Source organism: Vitis riparia, chromosome 8 (genome assembly GCF_004353265.1).
Source record: "Vitis riparia cultivar Riparia Gloire de Montpellier isolate 1030 chromosome 8, EGFV_Vit.rip_1.0, whole genome shotgun sequence".
In the NCBI taxonomy this organism is placed as follows: Eukaryota; Viridiplantae; Streptophyta; class Magnoliopsida; order Vitales; family Vitaceae; genus Vitis; species Vitis riparia.
In genome coordinates, this window is record NC_048438.1 from 2,257,507 (window position 1) to 2,277,649 (window position 20,143).

Below are 20,143 nucleotides of genomic sequence, written 5' to 3' on the forward strand. Positions count from 1 at the left end.
AAAGATGAAAACTATTTTTTTTAAAAAAAAATTGGAGAGCATGAGGGAATAAAATCGTTTTAGGGGACTTTGCAGGGCTCAAAATATAAAAGGAATATGAATGTTAAAAATGCTAAAGAAATATTAATATAAATAAAACATTATCTCATATATATTTGAAATCGAATATTAATTATGTATTATACAAATATTTTTGTTTATTTATTAAACTATGAATTATTATAAATTGATATATTTTTATATTAGAATAATTTAGTTGATTAATTATAAATATATTAATTTTTTTATCATTATTATTACTACTATTATTATTACCACATAATATCATATTATATAAATTATAAAAAATGAAAACCACAAAATTGTGGGGGGTTCCTTCCACGTGTCCCTTTCCAGCTCAGACACTTTGATCGTCTAATACAAGTATGTAACACATCTGGATCATTTTATCAAGACCAAGATAAGATTCGTCTGGTACCAGAAGTGAGAGGGTTCCTTTCCCACATAGGGTCAGACAACATCGGGAGTTCGGACACCCAAACGGGAAGAACTGTCCAGTCAAGTCTTAAAGACCTCTAGCATGCATGATCATTCATGCCTAACATTTGAGCGGTCGACGGGACTCCATTTAGTCCACAAATCCATGTCAATTAATTGCTGCACATAATCCCAAATGTTGACAGATTGAAAGGATAGATAGTTGCATGGTCCGAGATCGTGGCACATCAGCAGATGACATTTGCCAACCGCCCTCGGGACAATTGTCATTGCAAAAGAAGGTCAGAGTGCCTAGTCAACACTACAATGGTGGTGTTATCAGCTCTATATAAACCCTCCAAAAAGCACAAACAAGGCACTAGCGTAAGAAAGCTCACTCTCTCCCACAAATAGCTAGAACTATTCTTGTCTGACTTAAGCTTCGGAAGGACGTGCCTGGACCACTTGTCTGGACATCCTTTTGTGCAGGAAATATGCCCGTTTGGCTCTGGAACTGCCAGACGGATCCTTCAGGAAGTACGAAGTAGGGAACAAGTCCGGCTGACTTCAACAAAGTTAGATGAACCTGATTCTAATTGGCTTAGCATCAACATTGGCGCAATCTATAGGAACGACTAAGGATGTCAACACTCTTCAGAAGTCGATAATCAGCTATGGATAGCGAATACTACTTTGTCTGGCTTGAAAATATGGAAAGATGCTAAGCGGAGAGTGATCGGAATATGTAGTCTCTCATCCGTCAAACAAGGCGACTCAAAGAAGAGAATGAAGAGTTGCGTGCCCAAATGTCATCAACGAGCCTCTCTCAAGGTCAGCAACCGCAAAGCCAGAGAATGGCCTTAAGGCAAACTGATGAGACATTTTTTCCCTAGGAACGTAGAGTTTTCCTCTAATAGTCATACGACACGGTTTGAGAAGGAGTTTTCACCAGCTTGTCAGGTACAATAGGATGAGAGCACCGACTTTACCCGGGTGTCAACGAAGAGGAGGCGCGACAGAAGGTCATGTCTATCAGATGCAATGCGAGCCCAATTGGGACTTCAAACGCCAAGCATAAAGGCAAAACCATGCATGGTAGAAACCCTAGAGGCCCGTCTGGGCCCCTCAATCACAACAATTATGTTAGAGTGACCCTCTCATCCACTAAGGCAACAATAAGCAGGGACCCCAACGGATCGAGCTCTACCCAGCTTCGTCAGTCGGCGGTTGGATGACATGTTGTCCACACTGTTTGACCCCCACATTATTAACTATGAGCCCTTAAGGGGGTTCATAGTGCCAAAATTCAAGACATACGACATAAAAAATGATTCGTTCAATCACATCATGCATTCCATGCAACTCATGACCCTTTGATAAAGGGAATGATGCACTGTTGTGCAAAGTCTTTCCAGCCAGCCTATATGGCCATACTCGCTCTTAGTTCCACCGTCTCTTGAAGAATTCCGTGAATAATTTTTGGGATTTATCGGAAGCCTTTGTGGGCCACTTCTTATGTTCTGCTTGCCACAAGTAAACATAAGCATCCTACAGAACATCAAGATGCAGGAGAATGAGTCACTCAAAGACTTCATGAACATATTGTCTTTTGAACATTTTGCTTAGAGTTAAACATTAAGAACCTATATTCAACGCCTCACTATCCTCAGAGCAACGGGAAAACGGAGGCAACAAACAAAACCTTATTGGTTGCACTAAAGAAAATGTTGGAAATAACCAAAGGGAAATGAGTAGACGAACTGCTTGGAGTCTTATGGGCTTATCGAACAACAACTAGACGACCAACATGAGCTACTCCTTTCGCCCTTGCTTACGGAATGGAGGTCATTATTCCAACTGAAATAGGCATGCCCACCGCCAAAACAACCGTATAGGGTCAAAAAGACGATAATGAGGAACTCACAAGATAATTGGATTGAGTAAATGAAATACGAGAAAATGCGACTATCCGGACGACTTCTTATCAATAGAGAACGATCGCTCATTACAACAAAAATGTGCGACCACGATTTTTCCGGACAGGAACCCTAGTATTCAAAAGAGTCTTCGAGAACACTGTCAAAGTAGGAGCTAGAAAGCTTCAGGCTAATTGGGAAGGGCCATATGTTGTGACTAAGCCTGAAGACTTAAAGACATAGTACCTCCAAACACTAGACGACATACCCTTGTCCCGCCCTTGGAATTTATCCAATCTAAAGTAATACTATCAATGAAATGTGCATGTGAAAATAATATGTGAGAAGTAAATGAAACAAAGTAGATCTATTCAAATATATAAAATATTCAATGTCTTTACAAATTTTCCATCTAGGCCACATCTGGATGGAATAAACATGTATAAGATTAAGCATGTTTGCTAGAGGAACCAACTTCAAAAGCATCTCCTTCACTCTGGGCAGGATCGCCTACAACTTCATCCTCGTCGTTCGATAGAAAGCTGGGAGTGTCTTAGGCGATCCCATGTTTCTTCATACAACACCGGTAGCCATAAAAGAACATGTCGTTCACTTGTTTATGGTACTCAGCCTCCGACTCTTCCTTCTGAACAGAAAACCCTACCCGGAGCTCCTGCAACTCCTACTTCAATTGTCCAGCCTCTTCCTTGACCTTCTTCTTGCCAGCCTCAATTGCCTTTTTTTCCTTGGCCAGTTGGTGAGCCTCAGCTTCAGCCGTCTCCTTCCCTTCTTCTACCATCCTCAGTAGCTTGGCTCCTTCTTTGTCGAGCTTTCGGGTAGCAACGACCTCGCTCTTTGCTGACTCCAACCTGGCGTGGAGATCCTTATTGCCTTCCATGTTATGGGCAATGTATGCTCTCATGGTTTCGATCGCCTCCAACCGATAAAAGAGTTGAATGCTCTACCGCATCAGGTTCTGGACACTGGTTATCACCTGAGGGGATAGTAAGAAAATTGTTAAGAAACCGAAAAACTAAGACAGAATAAACAAAAATGGGGAACGACTTACCACTTCTGCCATCTCGAAGGTCGTGTAGTCTAGCATAGGCATGATGCGGTAGATGGCGGTGTCCAGAGTACCATATGAGAGGCACGTCGTGGAAGATCGATCCAGATCATTCTTTATTTCGATCAGGATCCGTTGGGTGGTCGGAAAGAGCACTCTCATGTCTTGTACTAGAGTCTCTCTCTCGATGAGAGAAGAAATCTGTCTCAAAAACTCAACTACCTCATCCTGGTTGGGGATGTAGTTTGGCATAGGACGGGAGGAAGAATACGCATGCAGCCAAACGACTCCTCGTTGAAGTGATCCGGACCGATAGAAGGCCTCCTTAGCCCGTGATGAGCAATGTATTCAACAGAATGAAGCTTCTCGTCTAGCTCAGGAGTGATCTCTACAGCAATGGTCGAAGACGATGACACCAATGTAGGAGTCGAGATAGGTTCCGGGCAGACAGGCTCCGGATAGGCTCTCTTTGAGGGGGTAGGGTTAACTACGATGGATTTAGACAGACACTTGTACTACCTCTCCCAAAATCCAGCCCTCAAGTTTGTTGTCATGTCTCCCTCTTCTTCCTCTTCACAAACAATGAGGGGCACCACCCGGTCAACCCTTATCTTTGGCTCACTACTGGCAGTGGAAGAAGATGAAGAAGTCGAGGAGAATGAAGCCGATGGAGAAGACAAAGGAGCAGGTGGCAGAGTCCTTGCCCTTTAAACGGACTGAACAACAAGTGCTTTCTTTTTCTTTGTGAGAGGACGTGTAGTAGAACTGGAGGTTGGACGACTTGCAGTCAGACCTTGCCTTAGCATCCCTTCTTGGCGCTTCTCCTCCCTCTTCTCTAGGTAGGCTTGGCGTGCCTCTGAGTCCGTCAAGCGGGCAATCTTGTAAAAGGGCAGGTATTTCAACACGTAGTGCTCGTCGGGCACCAGAGGTGTGGGAGCCATGTGAGGGAGTATGGGGAGAACGAACGACTTAGGCTTGTTGATCAGCACATGTAGATTCTTGTCCAACAAAAGAACCTTATGGTTCTGTTAAGAAACATCTATCTCAAACAGCTTGTTGAGCCAGGTGAAGGAAGCTTTTTTTACCCACTCCACAAGATGGCCCCGCCTGTCCTTGCTTGCACCATACAAACAGAAGGATCAATAGTGAGGTCATAACAAATAAGAAAAAATTGCAAAGAACGGACAAAAGTTATAGAGACATATCCTACTTGGAATCTCTAACGAGTGCTGCAGAATGAAGACTCTGTTTGGCCTCTCAGACGGACCACTCTAGGGACCGGAGACAAGGACATGCCCTTTTGCCCCGCTTTTGTTTGAGTTTGGAAGCTCGGTCACTAGCTAAAAGGAGGGAATGTACGCAGTCAGGCTGAACCTTCCTTTTTGACCCATCTTCATCGTATAGACGAACAAGACTTCCAACAAGGAAAGGTCCAGTTGGAAGAGCATGTTCAGAACGCTACATCCCATTAGCACCCGAACAACATTTGGATGGAGAAAGGCTAGAGGGATCTGGGTAAAGTGAAGGAACTGTTTGAAGAGAGACGAGAGGGGTAGACGGAGCCCTGTAGCAAATTGCTCTTTGTTGAAGTACGTCGCGTTGTGGGATTGTTTTCAGAGGATAGAGCTCTGCCGTCTACTAGGATGATAGAAATTCTATCTGGGATACGGAAGCGTGCCGGAAACTTTTGTTCGGATAGAAGATCGATTGGACGCTCTAACCTAAGGCACTCGACTCTAGAACCCTATTGACCACTCTTTTTGGGGCCTTCCACTTTCGCTGGTGGAAACAACGCCTCCTCTTACCGCCATGCTGAGTAGATTTGGGTCGCGTGGAAACCTGCACGAGATAATGCAGTTGTTAGAATCAGTCACCCAACCCATCCGTTGTTTAGCGGTGCCTTAATTGTACAATAAGGAACCTACACAAACCAAAAGTTCGAGTCTAAATGGATCGTCTAACGAAACTTACAAAGTAAGCCTCTTAACCAATACTCAAAAGGAAGATTGCCCTCGTCCTACTGGCATGACGTTGGTATGACAAAATGCCTGAATCAATCCTTGAAGGAACCGAAAACGAAGAAGCAAAAGGGGAAATCTAAAAAAACCCTAAGTATGACAGTTGATACAATCATATTCTCCAAAGCAAAAACACCAAAAAAACCCTAGAATCTGGATGCCATGGCGTCCATTTTCTGTCTAAACTCAACAATCGTCGGTGCGGTCCCAAAAATGAACAGTAAACAAAAAAAATGGTGGACGATGGGAAAATTACCAAAGTCAAAAGTGAGAGCTCTTTAGTGAGAGGAAGTCCGCCGGAAGTAGGCCTAAGAATGACAACGAGAACAACTGAGAATAATCGGTGACAGGCGTAGCGACAACAAAGATGTAGAAACAGAGAAGAGAAAGTTCTAGAGCAGGAAAAACAACAAAGTAATCCAAGGGGTGTGGGCCCCCTCTATTTATAAGGACTCAAAACCCTAAGAATCCAAAAAGACAAGTCGCCTAGAAACGCATCCTGAAGCAGCGCGCTGTCTAACAGTTAGCCTCGATGGATGTGACCCATCATTGCCACTTCAAGTGACACGTGTTCCAAAGTGTCCAAGTGACTTGAAGAGATGGAAAACCCGTTCCACCTCTATTTGTCGGCTACTCAGCCGGATACAGGTAGATGGATTAAGGGGGCATTGTGGGGGTTTCCCCTACACGTGTCCCTTTCTAGTTTAGACACTTTGGTCGTCTAGGATAAGTATGTAACCCATGCGGATCGTTCCGTCCAAACCAAGATAAGATCCGTCTAATACTAGAAGTGAGAGGGTTCATTTCCCTTATAGGGCCAGATGGCATCGGGAGTCCGGATTCCCAAACAAGAAGGACTGTCCAGTCAAGTCTTAAAGACTTCTAGCATGTGTGATCATTCACACCTGACATTTGAGCAGCCGACGGGACTCCATTTAACCTACAACTCCATGTCAATTAATTGTTGCACATAATCCCAAATGTCGACAGGTTAAGGGAATAGACAATTGCACGGTCTAAGATCGTGGCACGTCAGCAGATGACATCTACCAGCCGCCCTTAACTGTGATGATTGCCTAACCGCCCTCAAGACAATCATCATTGCGGAAGAAGGTGAGAGTGCCTAGTTAGCACTATAATGACGATGTCATCAGCTCTATATAAACCCTCCAAAAAGCATGAACAAGGCACGCGCATAAGAAAGCTCACTCTCTCCCACAAATAGCTAGAACTACTCTTATCTAACTTAAGTTTCGGAGGGGCGTGCTTAGACCACTTGTCCGGACATCCTGTTGTGCAGGAAGAAGCATGTTTGACTTTGGTGCTGCCAAACAGATCCTTCAAGAAGCATGAAGTAGGGAACAAGTCCATTTGACTTTTGCGATGCTAGATGAACCTGACTCTAATTGGCTTAGCATCAACTTAGTTTTCAAGAAAATGGAAGCAAAAAATAAAATTTATTTTTTGGACTATTTTTTTTTTTTCATTTTCAAAGAAAACACAAATAATGTTTGGAAACATGTTTCCATGAATTTTTTTTTTTTTCATTTTCTAGAAAAAAGTGAAAATATTAATTTGGTTTTCCAAAGTTTTCTTAAGAAAGATGAAAACTATTTTTAAAAAAAATTGGAAAGCATGAGGGAATAAAATCATTTTAGGGGACTTTTTAGGGCTCAAAATATAACATGAATATCAATGTTAAAAATGCTAAAGAAATATTTAAATATAAATAAAACATTATCTCATATATATTTGAAATCAAATATTAATTATGTATTATATAAATATTTTTGTTTATTTATTAGACTATGAATTATTATAAATTGATATATTTTTATATTAGAATAATTTAGTTGATTAATTATAAATATATTAAATTTTTTAATAATAATAATAATAATAATAATAATAATAATAATAATAATAAATTAATTAATTATTATCATTATTATTACTACTATTATTATTACCACATAATATCATATTATATAAATTATAAAAAATGAAAACCACAAAATGTTTTCCAAACATACTCTCCACCTTGTTTTTTGTTTTCTTTGAAAATGGAAACAAAAACAGGTTTGTAACTAGCCTAAAAATTCAAAATAGGTGGGTTTGAACTCAAGTAGTAAAAGAAATGGGTGGGTGAGAGCCTCAAAGTGTGTCACTTCATACTTTCTTTACATACTACATAAGGGGATGTTTGGCTTCATTTGTAGCTCTCAAAGGTGATTGGGAGGTGGGGTTTAGTGGGAGAATTTAGAGTGTGGAGAAATCAAGGTGAGGAAGAAGAAATAGTTGGGTTTTTTTGTTGGATATGAACTCCAAATGGTTTTTTGAAGGAGTTCAAGATGTTAAAATTATATTTTCTAACTAAATTTAATCATGGTTTATTGGGATGTTTTTGCTCAAAGATTTTAGTAAGTCATTTGTAAAGGAAGAATCAAGGTCTTTGTGTTTGTTCACTTGTATTTAATTTTAATGATATGAAGTGGGCTTTGAAGTATTAATAAATGGGTAGCAAGAATGTATGGTATTTAACCTTAGTGGTTAGTATCTATATGATGGATTTGTATGCGGGGAATTATTTGTGATATATAAGACTATGGGTCTTTGAATGAAGATCCCTAAAGCCTTCGAGGAAGACACTTCTATGTAAGTGTATGAGGTTAATCATGGCTTTGGATTTTAGTTCCTAAAAACAAGAGATTGGTTTTGTCCTTTGGTTTAAAGTTCCAAAAGATGAGGTTGTTTTTTCCCTTGAGTATGAATCCTAAAAGGCACGAGATATGAATTATCCTGGGATTGTAGAACTAGAATAGTCCTTTGTGATAGAGTATTATATTGGAACGTTGATGGATGACATGCTTGCTAGTGGGAATTACAAGATTACTCCATGTGAGAGAATGGATCGAGACCAATTAAGCATAGATTAGGCCACCTACTACTTTTATTCATGTTTGAGATTATTACATGTCTATTGATTATTACAAAAATTAAAATGCATGTTGCTAATTGTTAGTCTTACTTTTATTTTCTTTTTGAGGTTATACGTGAAAGGAGCATAGATTTTCTTACTGGGTTAATGTGAACTCACCTCGTTCTTTTTGCACTTTAGATGCAATGAGAGAATAGCTGAACATGATACTTTAACCTGTGGTGCTGACTTTATGTTATTTTGTTATGTTGAAGATTTTTTTTAGGCTTTCACCCAGAGATGAAAATATCGGTAATTACGGATATATCGGTATTTCGATTTTATGGATATATCGGATATCTCGACATATATTTTGATATAAAATATCGATGGGCCTAAATTGATTAAAATTTATAAAAATGTAAATATATAATATAATTTATCATATTTGTATGTGTCAGTAAAAAATATGAATTTGATAAGTGTACATAATTATTAAATCACATCAAATATTATACAATAATAATATTATGATATTTGATTATAATATGTCTAATTTTAAAATATATTTAATATTAAAATTATGATATATTTAATTCAATTGTATTAAATGATATAAAATAAATGATGATAAATATATAATTTTTTAATATTTAACTAATATATTAATGATATTAAAAACACCATGAAGAAAATTATTATGATAATTTATTAGCAAAATGAAAACATTTCATTTAATTTATTAGCAAAATTATATATTTGGTGCACGGTATATAACAAAGGGCAAACTTATCCTAGTTGTTAGCCTAACCTACCGCCAATATATCCATGGGATATATCGTTTTGAAGCCCAACGATACACGATATTTTAATCCCTGCTTTCACCTTTGTAGCAAAAAAGACAAATAACCTATTTTGGAGATGGGATGTACTATGTTTTGTAACTTGTAATTTTGGATCACCCAATGAAGACTATGCACATAAGATGTATATCTCATTGTAAAATTGTTTTTGGCCTTTAAGATATGAACTAATGACTAATGTTTTTATGTATGATATATGTAGCAAGTCCTAATCTTAAAAAGCATATTTCATGTTCATAAATCCCCATTTCTTTAAATTCTACTTGAATGAAGGCCAAACTCATTATTTCAACCTCAAATTTTGGACTCACTAGTTGAATTAATCCACCATTGTACAAGATTAATTAGTGAATTCAAGTTTAGGTCATGACATGAAGCAAAAAATACCCCTTTAATTGACAACCTACGTTAGATGCTTCCCTTTCTAGCCTAAAACCACCCTTCCCTTTCTAGGGATGGCAATAAGGTGGAACTCTTTGAATACTCATCCCATCCAGCCCTACTAGGACGGATTTGGAAGAAATATAAACGGATTAGAGGTATATTTGACAACTTATTTTAAAAGCTGAATTACTTTTGAAACAATTCGGGTATTCCCTCATCTCGCCCCACCCCCATCATTTATATAATGTTAAATAAAAATAATTTAATTTCTTTTATTTTTACATTTTCCGGTTTTTAATATATATAAATAAAAAAACACTTTTTATAAAAATAAATAATAAAGATTTATAACATTTGTTCATTTATAATTTTCTTAAAAGTGTAAAAGATATATATATATATATATATATATATATATATTTTTTTTTTTTTTATATAAAAAAAAATAAAACTGAATGAGTATATATAATTAGGTAAAGTTGACCCACCCTGTCTCCAACTCGTCCTGTTGCCATCCTTGCTTCTGACTTATAAAGAACCCGACACAAATTAGGGGAAAGACCTTAAGTTTGGGTCATACTAACCTTGAGTTGCTCGTCCCTGTACCACGTACCAATGATATGCCAATGCATGTATGGACAACGACATGAAATAAAATAAACATAAACAACAATTCTCTTACTATAGGTCCCAATGACCTAATAACCATACAAGCTCATATAAAAATGAAAAAAAATCATTTATGAGAATGATACTACTTGATCCAAGTGACAAAAACTTAAATAAGAAGGAAGTGTGGAAAGATTGTGAGGAATAACCAAAACTGTGTACCATTATTAGGAGCCTTAGTCTTCAATTTCCACTGGGACAACTGGGATTGAGTCCCACCATTCCTTTAGCCGTCTGTTCCCCTTGTCATTAGCTATGTATTTCCCCAACTTCGATGTCGTTGTGAAGTAAAATGTTGTGGTGGCCATGAAGATGAACTTCAATGGCACCACTGCCACTAGGATTGCCAATCCAACCATCACCATCATGACTGTGTTCGCATGCTGTAACGAACATTTCAAAGAACTCTGTTTGATTGGAGCATGAGAAAATATAACCATAATTCTTCTATTCTGATAACAAAAAAGAAACTATCATCTTATGGCTTGATGATACATTTAAACTAAATCTCACTTTCAGAGTGAATTACTGTCGACCCAATTGGAAGAATTAGTGTTTTATCGTCTTTTTTGTATTTCCCTCCAAAGAAGTTTCACGTAGGTGAAATATGATTTTGGCTTTATAAACCAGAAGATTGCTAAGGACAAAAACCGGGCCACACCATAAATTCCAATAGTATAATGAAATCCTCCTTGTTATGCAAATAATCCTAAGAAGTTGAAAAATGAGTTTGGTCGGCATAATGTGTACCTTGTTGGTCCTTGAAACCAATATTGACTGGATTTTCAGTATAGCAATGTTCGCCGTCTTCACTATGTCCTGGACTGTAATGAATCCGTGTTGTGCTGACACAATGCTTTCGATTGTTGTCTGGTCTGAGGCTTTGGATACTACTATCTTGTTATGCTTGTCTCTTACATTTTCCTGTCTTGCCCGAAGCATCTTTGCTACTATCCACAACAGGAAAGCTGCGATTGCCTGGTGAAACCACTCCCTACATTGTGAGCACTTGATTAACCATGTTCCTTCAAGCGAACCTAACCATCATAAATCAGCAGAACCAATAAGAAACATCTTACTTGTATATGATCACAAGAGTCATGGTAATCACAAGGAGGGTAACTGCTGGCCGTTTCCATTGAACAATTTCTTGAAACCAAGGCAAAACATTCATGAGTGGCCTTAGTTGCTCCTGCACAACCAATTAAAATGAAACATTAATGGATGATCTGTGGATAAGCATGTATACTATACGAGCATAGATTCTGTTAAAAAACAAGCCACTCATTTGTGCTTAAATAGAAACCTGATGCAAGGAAATATAAATGGAGGCCTGATCCAGAAAAGGATTGGAGCTACATGCTCCAAATGCTATTCAGGTTGCAGCTTACCCTAAGAACAAGGACATTGTCACCGATGCCTTCCTCTTTCAGCCCCTCAGTAGTCGCTTTGGCAATAACGGTCTCCTCCTCTTCTTCTCTAGCTTGATTAATGGCACTCTCCAAAGTCGAAAACTTTTCAGCATGGCCACTTGCACTTGCACTTTCACTTTCTCCTGCAGATTCTTCTTTTACTTCTGCAACTGCTATACTTTGTTGGGATACGTTCAAGCTCCTTAGAATTGAACTAGCACTGCACAGGCGTCCACTATTAGCATTCTTCAGACTCTTGGCAAGCTCTCCTAACACATAGTCCCCCTTTGGCAACTCATCGAACAAGGCGAAAATCAAGAATTTTGTGGGATCAGGGGGTGATATTCTTAGCATTTCTCTGGCTGCATGCAGCCTTATAATTCCTAATATCGTCCTTGAGTGCATCTCCCATGCTTGAATAGGAGATTCAATCTTGAATTTATTCAAGAACTGGTGCAATAACATAACCTCCTTACTGAGAGCAAGCCAGTGCTCGCGTCTTGTGGAGCTCGTTATCTCTGGAAATTCCAGAATGACGCTTTCTGACCTAGAATATTGGCAAGCGGGATTAATAATGATACTAACAATAAGATGCAGCAAAAAAAAAAAGAAGGAAAAAAAAAAAAGGAATCTGAGATATGCATCAAGTTGTAGGCTGGCCAATCCTAATTTATATATTTTGACTCTGGATCAGAGTTTTAAGTCTGTAACAAGCCCATCACTTCATTGATTTAAGCACAACTGTGACTGTCCGTGACACATGAACTAACTTGCTTTTTGGTGTTTGAAATGGTTGGTGATAGGCATATCTTGCCCAATATCTGGGGCTGAGCTACTTGGTTCAATCCTTCCTAAAAAAGTTGTGTGCCCCAAAAATTGTTAATAATGATGGAGCACTCCCTGCTTGTGAACCAAATAATACTGTCTAAACAGCCCAACGAGTTAGGAATTCACTAGGCTCAAGCACCAGCCGGTCAACTGACAATATCTCTCAAAAGAAACTCTGTTTGTCAAATTGTTTTTTGTGCAGTAAACTAGACTTCAAGATCTTTGAAATGGTATACGACCAAACCAGTCAAATTAGTTGAGCAAGGCCAAATTCTAGTTCTTCAGTTGCTTCGGCTCTAATCAAGAGTGACATTTAATCTCTTTTCTAGAACTTATAAGACCATGACCATTCCATAATTACCATCTCTGATGAGTTCAAATATTAACTTGCAAACGTTTGAAATAGTTACAGCATTCAGCTTAGAAACGAGTTCTTCCTTTCAGTGCCCTTACCCCCACTGAAATACGTAAGGCGACAAGTAATCTGTTTGCAACTGATTATTTTTGTTTTCTCCTCTGTTTTCCAATTTTGGGGCCTGAAATCTATGTTAAGTTGGTTAGAACTTAACCCTCATTTCACGTCTAGCCTCTTCTCCTTTGTAGGTTCAACAAGTACAGAAACAAACAAGCAAGAACTCATTACTTTGATATCATGTAAATTATTGGTCAATCCAAAAGTTAAGCTACTAAGAATGGCCCAACAATATATATCAAGTTGGGTAACACCCAAACATTATGACAATAGCTGCAACAATGATAAAGTAAACAAAAGTATAGAGTTAGCATCCTTACAACTCAGGGGACTCATAGACGATGGCCTTGTCAAAAAGTGGAGCACCCCATGGGCCAGTGGCACCTGATTTCACATGGTGGTCAATGTCCTTAGAAAGGTCAATTTTGAATGCATCTTCATAAGAAAGTACTCCCATTGCCTCGAAGTAGAGCGCATAGTTGGTTATTGTAAGCCTACCTACAAAAGAATTATAATAAGGATGTGTCAGAAAAAAAAAATTCTCATATTGCTTAACCATATAAAGGATCACAAACTTTAAAACTTCATTTTCACACTTGATCATGTAGATTAGTAGGACAAACCCGGCCAACTCGCTCCTCCAATATGGCGCACAACTCTCTGTGTGCTTGCAGTTCCCTCCACGTGCAATATAAATTCATCATCTGCTAGCTCGACACCCTTTGGGGTTGCTTGCTTTTGCAAATGTTTTATGCACCTAAAAAAATAAGTGTTCCATATAAAAAAAAAAGGAAGAAGAAGAAATGGTCCAATTTGAACTGATGTTTAGAAACCGTCAGTTTGATATATTAAATGCACTGTAGTATTTGATCAGCAATATAATTGTCATGTAGATGCTCAAGTAGGGAAAAAAATAATCAGAAATAGAGTTTGTTCCTTACTTGTCAATTTCTTTTAGAAATTTATCATAAGCAGGAAAATGGAGCCGATTGCCTGTAGGGGCAGTAAGCGTTTCGAAGGTAAATCTCCCATTGACAACATCTGCAACTAATGGAAATAATGATCCCAACCACGCAAATGCATCTTCTCCAATGCTTGGCTTGTTATCAACCTAATAAAACAGTGCACTAAGTATCAGTTCACTCAGATGGCTCAAGATTTAACAGTTTTATTATAAAACCAACACTAAATCAACTATATCAATGAGTATTTGAGACTGCTTTCTGTCATATTATCTCATTTCTCGAGTTATAAGATTCTTAGTAAGCCCCACTAGCTTATGCTGGATAGTTTCTGAGCAAAGGCTAATAGTATTCACAGCTTAAAGTAAGCTTGCCAAGGCAGTATACTAGCATCAAAAGATTAGGAGATAACATAGAGTTTCCTTACAAGTAGAGGCATGAGGTCTGAATAGAAAAGCGGGATTTCATCTTGTTCTTCAGTCTCTTTTGGTGGCCTCTTCCTCTCTTCTTTCTCCTTTGCTACACACTCCTGCACATCAAATGGGAAAAATATACAGAGAAAGAAAAAAACCAAATGTTCATTTCAATTCAAATCATACACGCATAAAAAATTTCAAAAAGACCAACTTCAAACATTAATGCAGAAAAAGGATGTGACAAAAGAAATCTCTTGGGGCATTGTTTTGCTCTGTGAAGATGAAGAAAATATAAAGGTGTGCCAGTTCAAAATCGATTAATTGCAATGCTAATGAGCAAAGCAGTGATATGGAATTCAAGCCTAGTAGAACTTTAATTTTCCTAAATAATCCTGTACCTACATTTATACAGAACTAGGGAACAAAAATGATCTTTGTACTTCATTTTCACCAGATAAAATTCAGTTATTATTGTTAGAGCTGTGTCTTCCCATGTCATGAGATCAGTCAAACCACCCATCAAGACTTCTTAGTTCAGCAATGAAAAACTAGATAAGCATCCAATTTATCTGAAAATTTTCCAGGTGGGAGATAGATAAAATTTTCATTATTCATTCTTCCTTGAGACTTCATTAAGTAACAACTTCAACTTCTTATATAAGCGGTTTTTTTTTTTTTTTTGATAAGTAATTTACTTGTGCAGCATATTGTATGAAAAATGTGTTTGTTTACCCTGCTATGCAAGGAAACAGCTTCAAGAAAGGGCATTTCACACAGTGATGTTCATCATTTTTCGATACTTTTCCTTTTCCCAAAGCAAAAGAAAATGAAATTAAAGGAATACTAATAATTTTTTTTAAGGATCACCAAAAGAGAAACCTACAATGGAAGTGTATCATGTTTTGAGTCCTTTGACCCCAAACTTGGATTACAGTCACAGTGGAAGCAGAGCATAGTTGTGGTAAGGCAACAGATTGAGTTAGAGCAAGGGGTTTGGGTTTTAATTTAGTAGTGAGAGAGGTTGGAGGTTGGATGCATTTCAACATGTTATTATAAGGTATGCTTTCCCATGCATAATAGTCGTGTGTATTACCAATGCAAATTCGGTTCTTATTATTTTCATTAAATTTTCCCTGATGTATTATTACACAAATCAGTAGTTTTTTCAAGGATTAATAAAATCAAGAACCTAGATTGCTCTGTATATTTGTTTGCTAACAGTTGGACTTACAAAGGCATGGGCTTTTGCAGACAAACGTTTGATGGACCTCGAACAGAAATCGGATGAAAGTCAAAAGATCTCTCTAATCAGAACTAGAACTCGATCTTCTTTATGGTATATTTGGCTAGATTAAACTTAATGGTTCTCTCTTCTTAACCATTAGAATGACTCATTTCTTTTATTGTTTCTGTCGCTTAGGCTCAATAGTCATGTCCTTGTAGCCAAGACCAAATAAACATTTTTAGGATACGAACCCTGCATAATGTATTCATGTCACTAACCCCAATTTTTTCAATTATGTTACTGTCTAAACAGAAAAATTATCCTCAAAACCAGGCCTGATGAATAGAAAAACAGAAGAAACAGAGTCATCAACAAATCATAGCCTAAAACTGAACATAAATATTGCCAATGTACTAAGTCCTAAAACTTCCCATCTCCATGAGATACCTGAATTTTCTATGCAAAGAAGCTGCTCAGTGGATAAGAAATTTATATGCTGAACTAATGATATAGTTCTTTATCAAATGCAGATAACATTTACATCAACAAGTTATTTTGTAAATTAACAGGAGCATACTGTGTGGGAGTCCTCATCAGCGGAGTCAGGCATCTCCCAAGCAAGCATCATGTTGAATGTGAACCGACTCAATGAACCATCACTGAGGACTTTTGAGCACAACTCATTGAGGGCTTTTGAGCTGCAAAATTCCACTAATTTCCTCGAGTAATCGGTTGTTTCAGGCTGCCATCCGGCCTCAAACTCTTCCACTAATCTATCCACAGAAGTGCCTAGTTTCCTGGAAGAAATTTATGGTTTCAAAATAATAGATAAATTACAACATGGCTTCTGAAAAAAAATAAAAATAAAAATCCCTCAAAGCATCCAAAATCATTCGATTTTCTCACTATACTGATGTAAACTAAAAGGGTTCAGCATTCAGCTATGTCACCATTATTCTAGTAGTGGACTAATTAACCATCTACAACCAAATGCGGATAAAGTCGAGAATCCAATGGTTGTTCAATTTATTTCATTTCCAATTCTTATCACATTTTTCTCCAATACTTCTACATCTTCTCACATCAATAGGACAACAATGGAGATGAATCACAATACTGCGTAAACGTAAGGAATCAAAATCCTTTCTGATTTGGTTTCCATGCTAATGAATTCTTATTCCTAATCAGAACATGTTCATGAATGAGAATGGAATTGATTTCCCATTCCCATTCTCTATACTAACATCCCAAACATTTTTACTTAATGCATGTATAATACCTTTACAAGGCACACAATTTTGATTTGGAAGATGAAGTCGAGGTTTGTTTGGGCATTTCCTCATGTCTCTTGGCTGCGTTTACAAGATTTATGTTTGTATTTAGGTTTTGTTCATTAGAGAATTAATATTTTCCCCACCATGTTTCCAACCATTTCCTAAGTTATGGACCCCTTTCCTATCTCAGTTATTGAACCTATAATTAATGCATACAAAGCTGGCAAATTAAGAAATAATATTACACAATGATAAATATTTCATGTGAAGATAATAAGAATCCCCAAAATTGACAGAGAGAGAGAGAGAGAGGTTACAGAGCAGATGTGGAAAGGAGGTCGTTGGCAAAGGCGGAGAGGTGCTTCTTGTGGGTGGTGGCCATGGCGGTGGGTGGAGTGAGCCTGAGAGCCTGAGAGGCGTGAAGAGGGGAGGGGGTTGAGAGCTGGATGTGTTTTTTTCCCATTTTTTTGTTTGTTGATTAGAGAGTGCTACGTGGGAGTCATGCATGCGCCCCTCGAACTCCTCCCCACTCTCCACGTTCCTCTTCTCCTCCCACTCTTCGCATCTTCACACCTGTTTTCCTTTGTTATTTATTTATTTTTTTAAAATTATTTTTAATATTTATTTTCTTAAAATTTAAAATATGCCAATATTATTTTTTAAAAAAGAACAAAATATTATTTTGATTACCCAATTGTTTAGATAATTAACTATTCCTACGATACCCATAAAAAAGGGGACTGATAACAACACATACATATTAACTAATCTTATTATTTTGTATTTAAAATTAATCTAATTGGTTTATATCTTGATTTTATATGTATTTATATTTTTATTTAATGACTTAAATTTTATATTTAATTATTCGAATTTGAAGTTCTGTTTATATTATTATGGTACCTTAATATTTTTATAGAACTTATCCCCTAAATTAATCGGACTTATTCCTAAATTAATTATTATTCGGTTTTTTTTTTTTTTTTATTATTTTAGAAAAGTTATAAATACCTCCTACTAAACTCTCTATGCATCCACCTCTTTTCTCCCTTATTCTTAAAAATAAAATTTATATATTCAATACCCAAAATACCCTCTTCTTTAACCTCTCATATACCGCCCCAAAACCTACTAATCTCTTTCCCTTCCATTTTCATTTTCTTCCCCTTTCCTTTTATCTTCCCCAAAAAGTTTTTTCATTAGTGGGTAGCGGGCCAGGCTGCTGGCAGTGATGGCAGTGACAGCAGCGGCTCCCGGAGACGCAGCAGTTGTCGGTCACTGCTTCGTGCCCAGGCTGTTGGCGGTTACCCCAAGTGGGTTGCTCCATTTTTTACTTATTTATTTAAATGTTAAAAAAATAAAAATAAAAATTGGGGATGAAGATGTTCTAGCATGAAAATGAAAGGAAAGAGAAGGAAAAAGAAAGGAATAAAATAAAAGAAAAGAGGAGAAGAATTGGATTAAGGTTTGGAATGGTAGGTATTTGAAGGTTGAAGAAGAGGATAATTTAGTCATTTTATATATTGATTTTATTTATAAAATTAGGTGGATGCAGAGAGAAATGAGGTGGATATGTATAGCCCATGAAAATGGGTAATTTTAAAAATCCACGTGGACAAATAAAATAGAATTATGCCTCTTTGCATGCTCTGTTCTCCCATTCACAACAAAAAGTAAATTCAGAAGAAAGAAAACAAATCAATTAACATCAACACATAATATACCCATCCAATACATTTCCTTTTCAATTAATTTTGTCGTTTTTAGCAACTTGTAAAATCATACTGAAGTGGATGGAGAAAAAAAGAAAAAAGAAAAATTAGAATGTATAAAAAAATAAATTACTTTTCATTAAAGGTCTATGAGTTATAAAAAGATATACATGAAAGATGATTATCCACAAATTCCATCCGATAAATTCTCATATTTTGTAACAATGTTTTAGCCTTTTTTTTCTTGGTTGTTAATAGTTGAAAAGATAAATTATAAATTTTTTTTAATAACTAAATTTTCTTAATTGTGTTTATTATTATTATTATTATAAAATATTGATTCCTATTTAAAATTCCTTTGTAAAAAAATAAAATCACTATTCATCAAATCCATTTCTTTCACCTTTTATTTGTAAACAATCTTATACATAAATTCCTAAAATGTTTTGAATAGTCTAAAATAAATTTTTTGTCTTTTTTCTCTTATGTGTTCATTTAAAATATTTTGTTAAGATAAATAAAAATATTTTGACTTGAGTAAAATATTGTTTATAATTAAATTTTACATCGATAGTTATTTTGTAATAAAATTGACCCATTTTATATTATTTTTCAAATATAATTTTTTTTAAATTAATAATTAACAAAATTCACTTTTTTGTGAGTCATAGAATATAAAGTGTTTTTCTATAAGAACATTACAAATGATTTTTTTTTTTAAATACTATAGTCTGTAAGTAATTTTTCAAAATTTTAAAAGTGTTTTTTAAATTTTATCAAACATTTTAATATTTTTTAAAAAATACTTTTTATATTAAAAACGCTTTCTATAATTACTGACAAACAAACTCTCAAATTATACTTTTTTTTATATATTTAAAATAATTATTGTAGACCCCCCTGGAGGTCTTTGAGAGATTTTTATTTTCTTTTCTGACTACCCGGGATTGCAGCTGAGTGAGGCGGCTGGATTGAGACAGGAGGCAGAGAGTGGGTGGCAAGGAGAGAGCAGGTGGAGATTTTTTTGAAAAAAAAAAAAAGAAAGGGCATTTAGGGAGTGAGGTTTGAGGGAAGGAGCAAAAGAGGAGCTTATCAGTTTTTGGCCCAGGTATGATTCCGACTCTCTTCTGTGTTTTCTTAGTTCAGAAGGTTCTATCTTTTTTTATATATATAGCCTTTAGGACCATTGGATAATTTTTGTTGTGGATATCTAAGGCCACAAGATTGTTTAGGTTGCATATGACTGCTCGCATACGCATGCTCTGTTTTCCTTTTGTTGATTTTTTTTTTCTTGTTTGTTCTCTTTACCACCCATGGTCTCTATTCTTATAAATGGCCGGATTCTCGTTCGGGTTTGATGATGGATGGATATGTTGAGCTTGTTTATTCCATCCGCACTGAGTCCATAGATCGATTCTGGGATATGGACATTTAGGCCTAGAAGCAGGGACCGCTGAATCTATGGCGTTGGTGAGTGCAGCGGCGGCATGGCGGTCACGGTCTTCAACCATGCGGTGCAGGGCTGCAGCGGG

The 20,143-nt window shown here is 36.8% G+C and overlaps 1 protein-coding gene across 1 annotated transcript; it reads right to left on the reverse strand.

The window, feature by feature from the left end:
* Positions 1-10,293: 10,293 nt before the first annotated feature.
* Positions 10,294-17,409, reverse strand: LOC117921122. Its single transcript, XM_034838916.1, has 10 exons — positions 17,217-17,409; positions 16,203-16,422; positions 14,412-14,513; positions 13,964-14,133; positions 13,646-13,779; positions 13,343-13,520; positions 11,702-12,269; positions 11,390-11,502; positions 11,061-11,304; positions 10,294-10,693 (listed from the first exon to the last, which is right to left on the reverse strand). Exons 1-10 carry the CDS (start codon positions 17,360-17,362, stop codon positions 10,487-10,489), a joined length of 2,082 nt encoding a protein of 693 aa, XP_034694807.1. The 5' UTR covers positions 17,363-17,409; the 3' UTR covers positions 10,294-10,486.
* Between the last annotated feature and the right edge of the window lie 2,734 nt (positions 17,410-20,143).

Excerpts from the sequence above, each read along its gene's own strand:
- LOC117921122 (XM_034838916.1), bottom strand. The coding sequence starts at position 17,362 with ATGGGAAAAAAACACATCCAGCTCTCAACCCCCTCCCCTCTTCACGCC. Across the intron at positions 11,503-11,701 it reads ACAATGTCCTTGTTCTTAGG|GAGCAACTAAGGCCACTCAT; the intron begins GTAAGCTGCAAC and ends TTGGTTGTGCAG. Across the intron at positions 10,694-11,060 it reads TGGTTTCAAGGACCAACAAG|CATGCGAACACAGTCATGAT; the intron begins GTACACATTATG and ends TGTTCGTTACAG.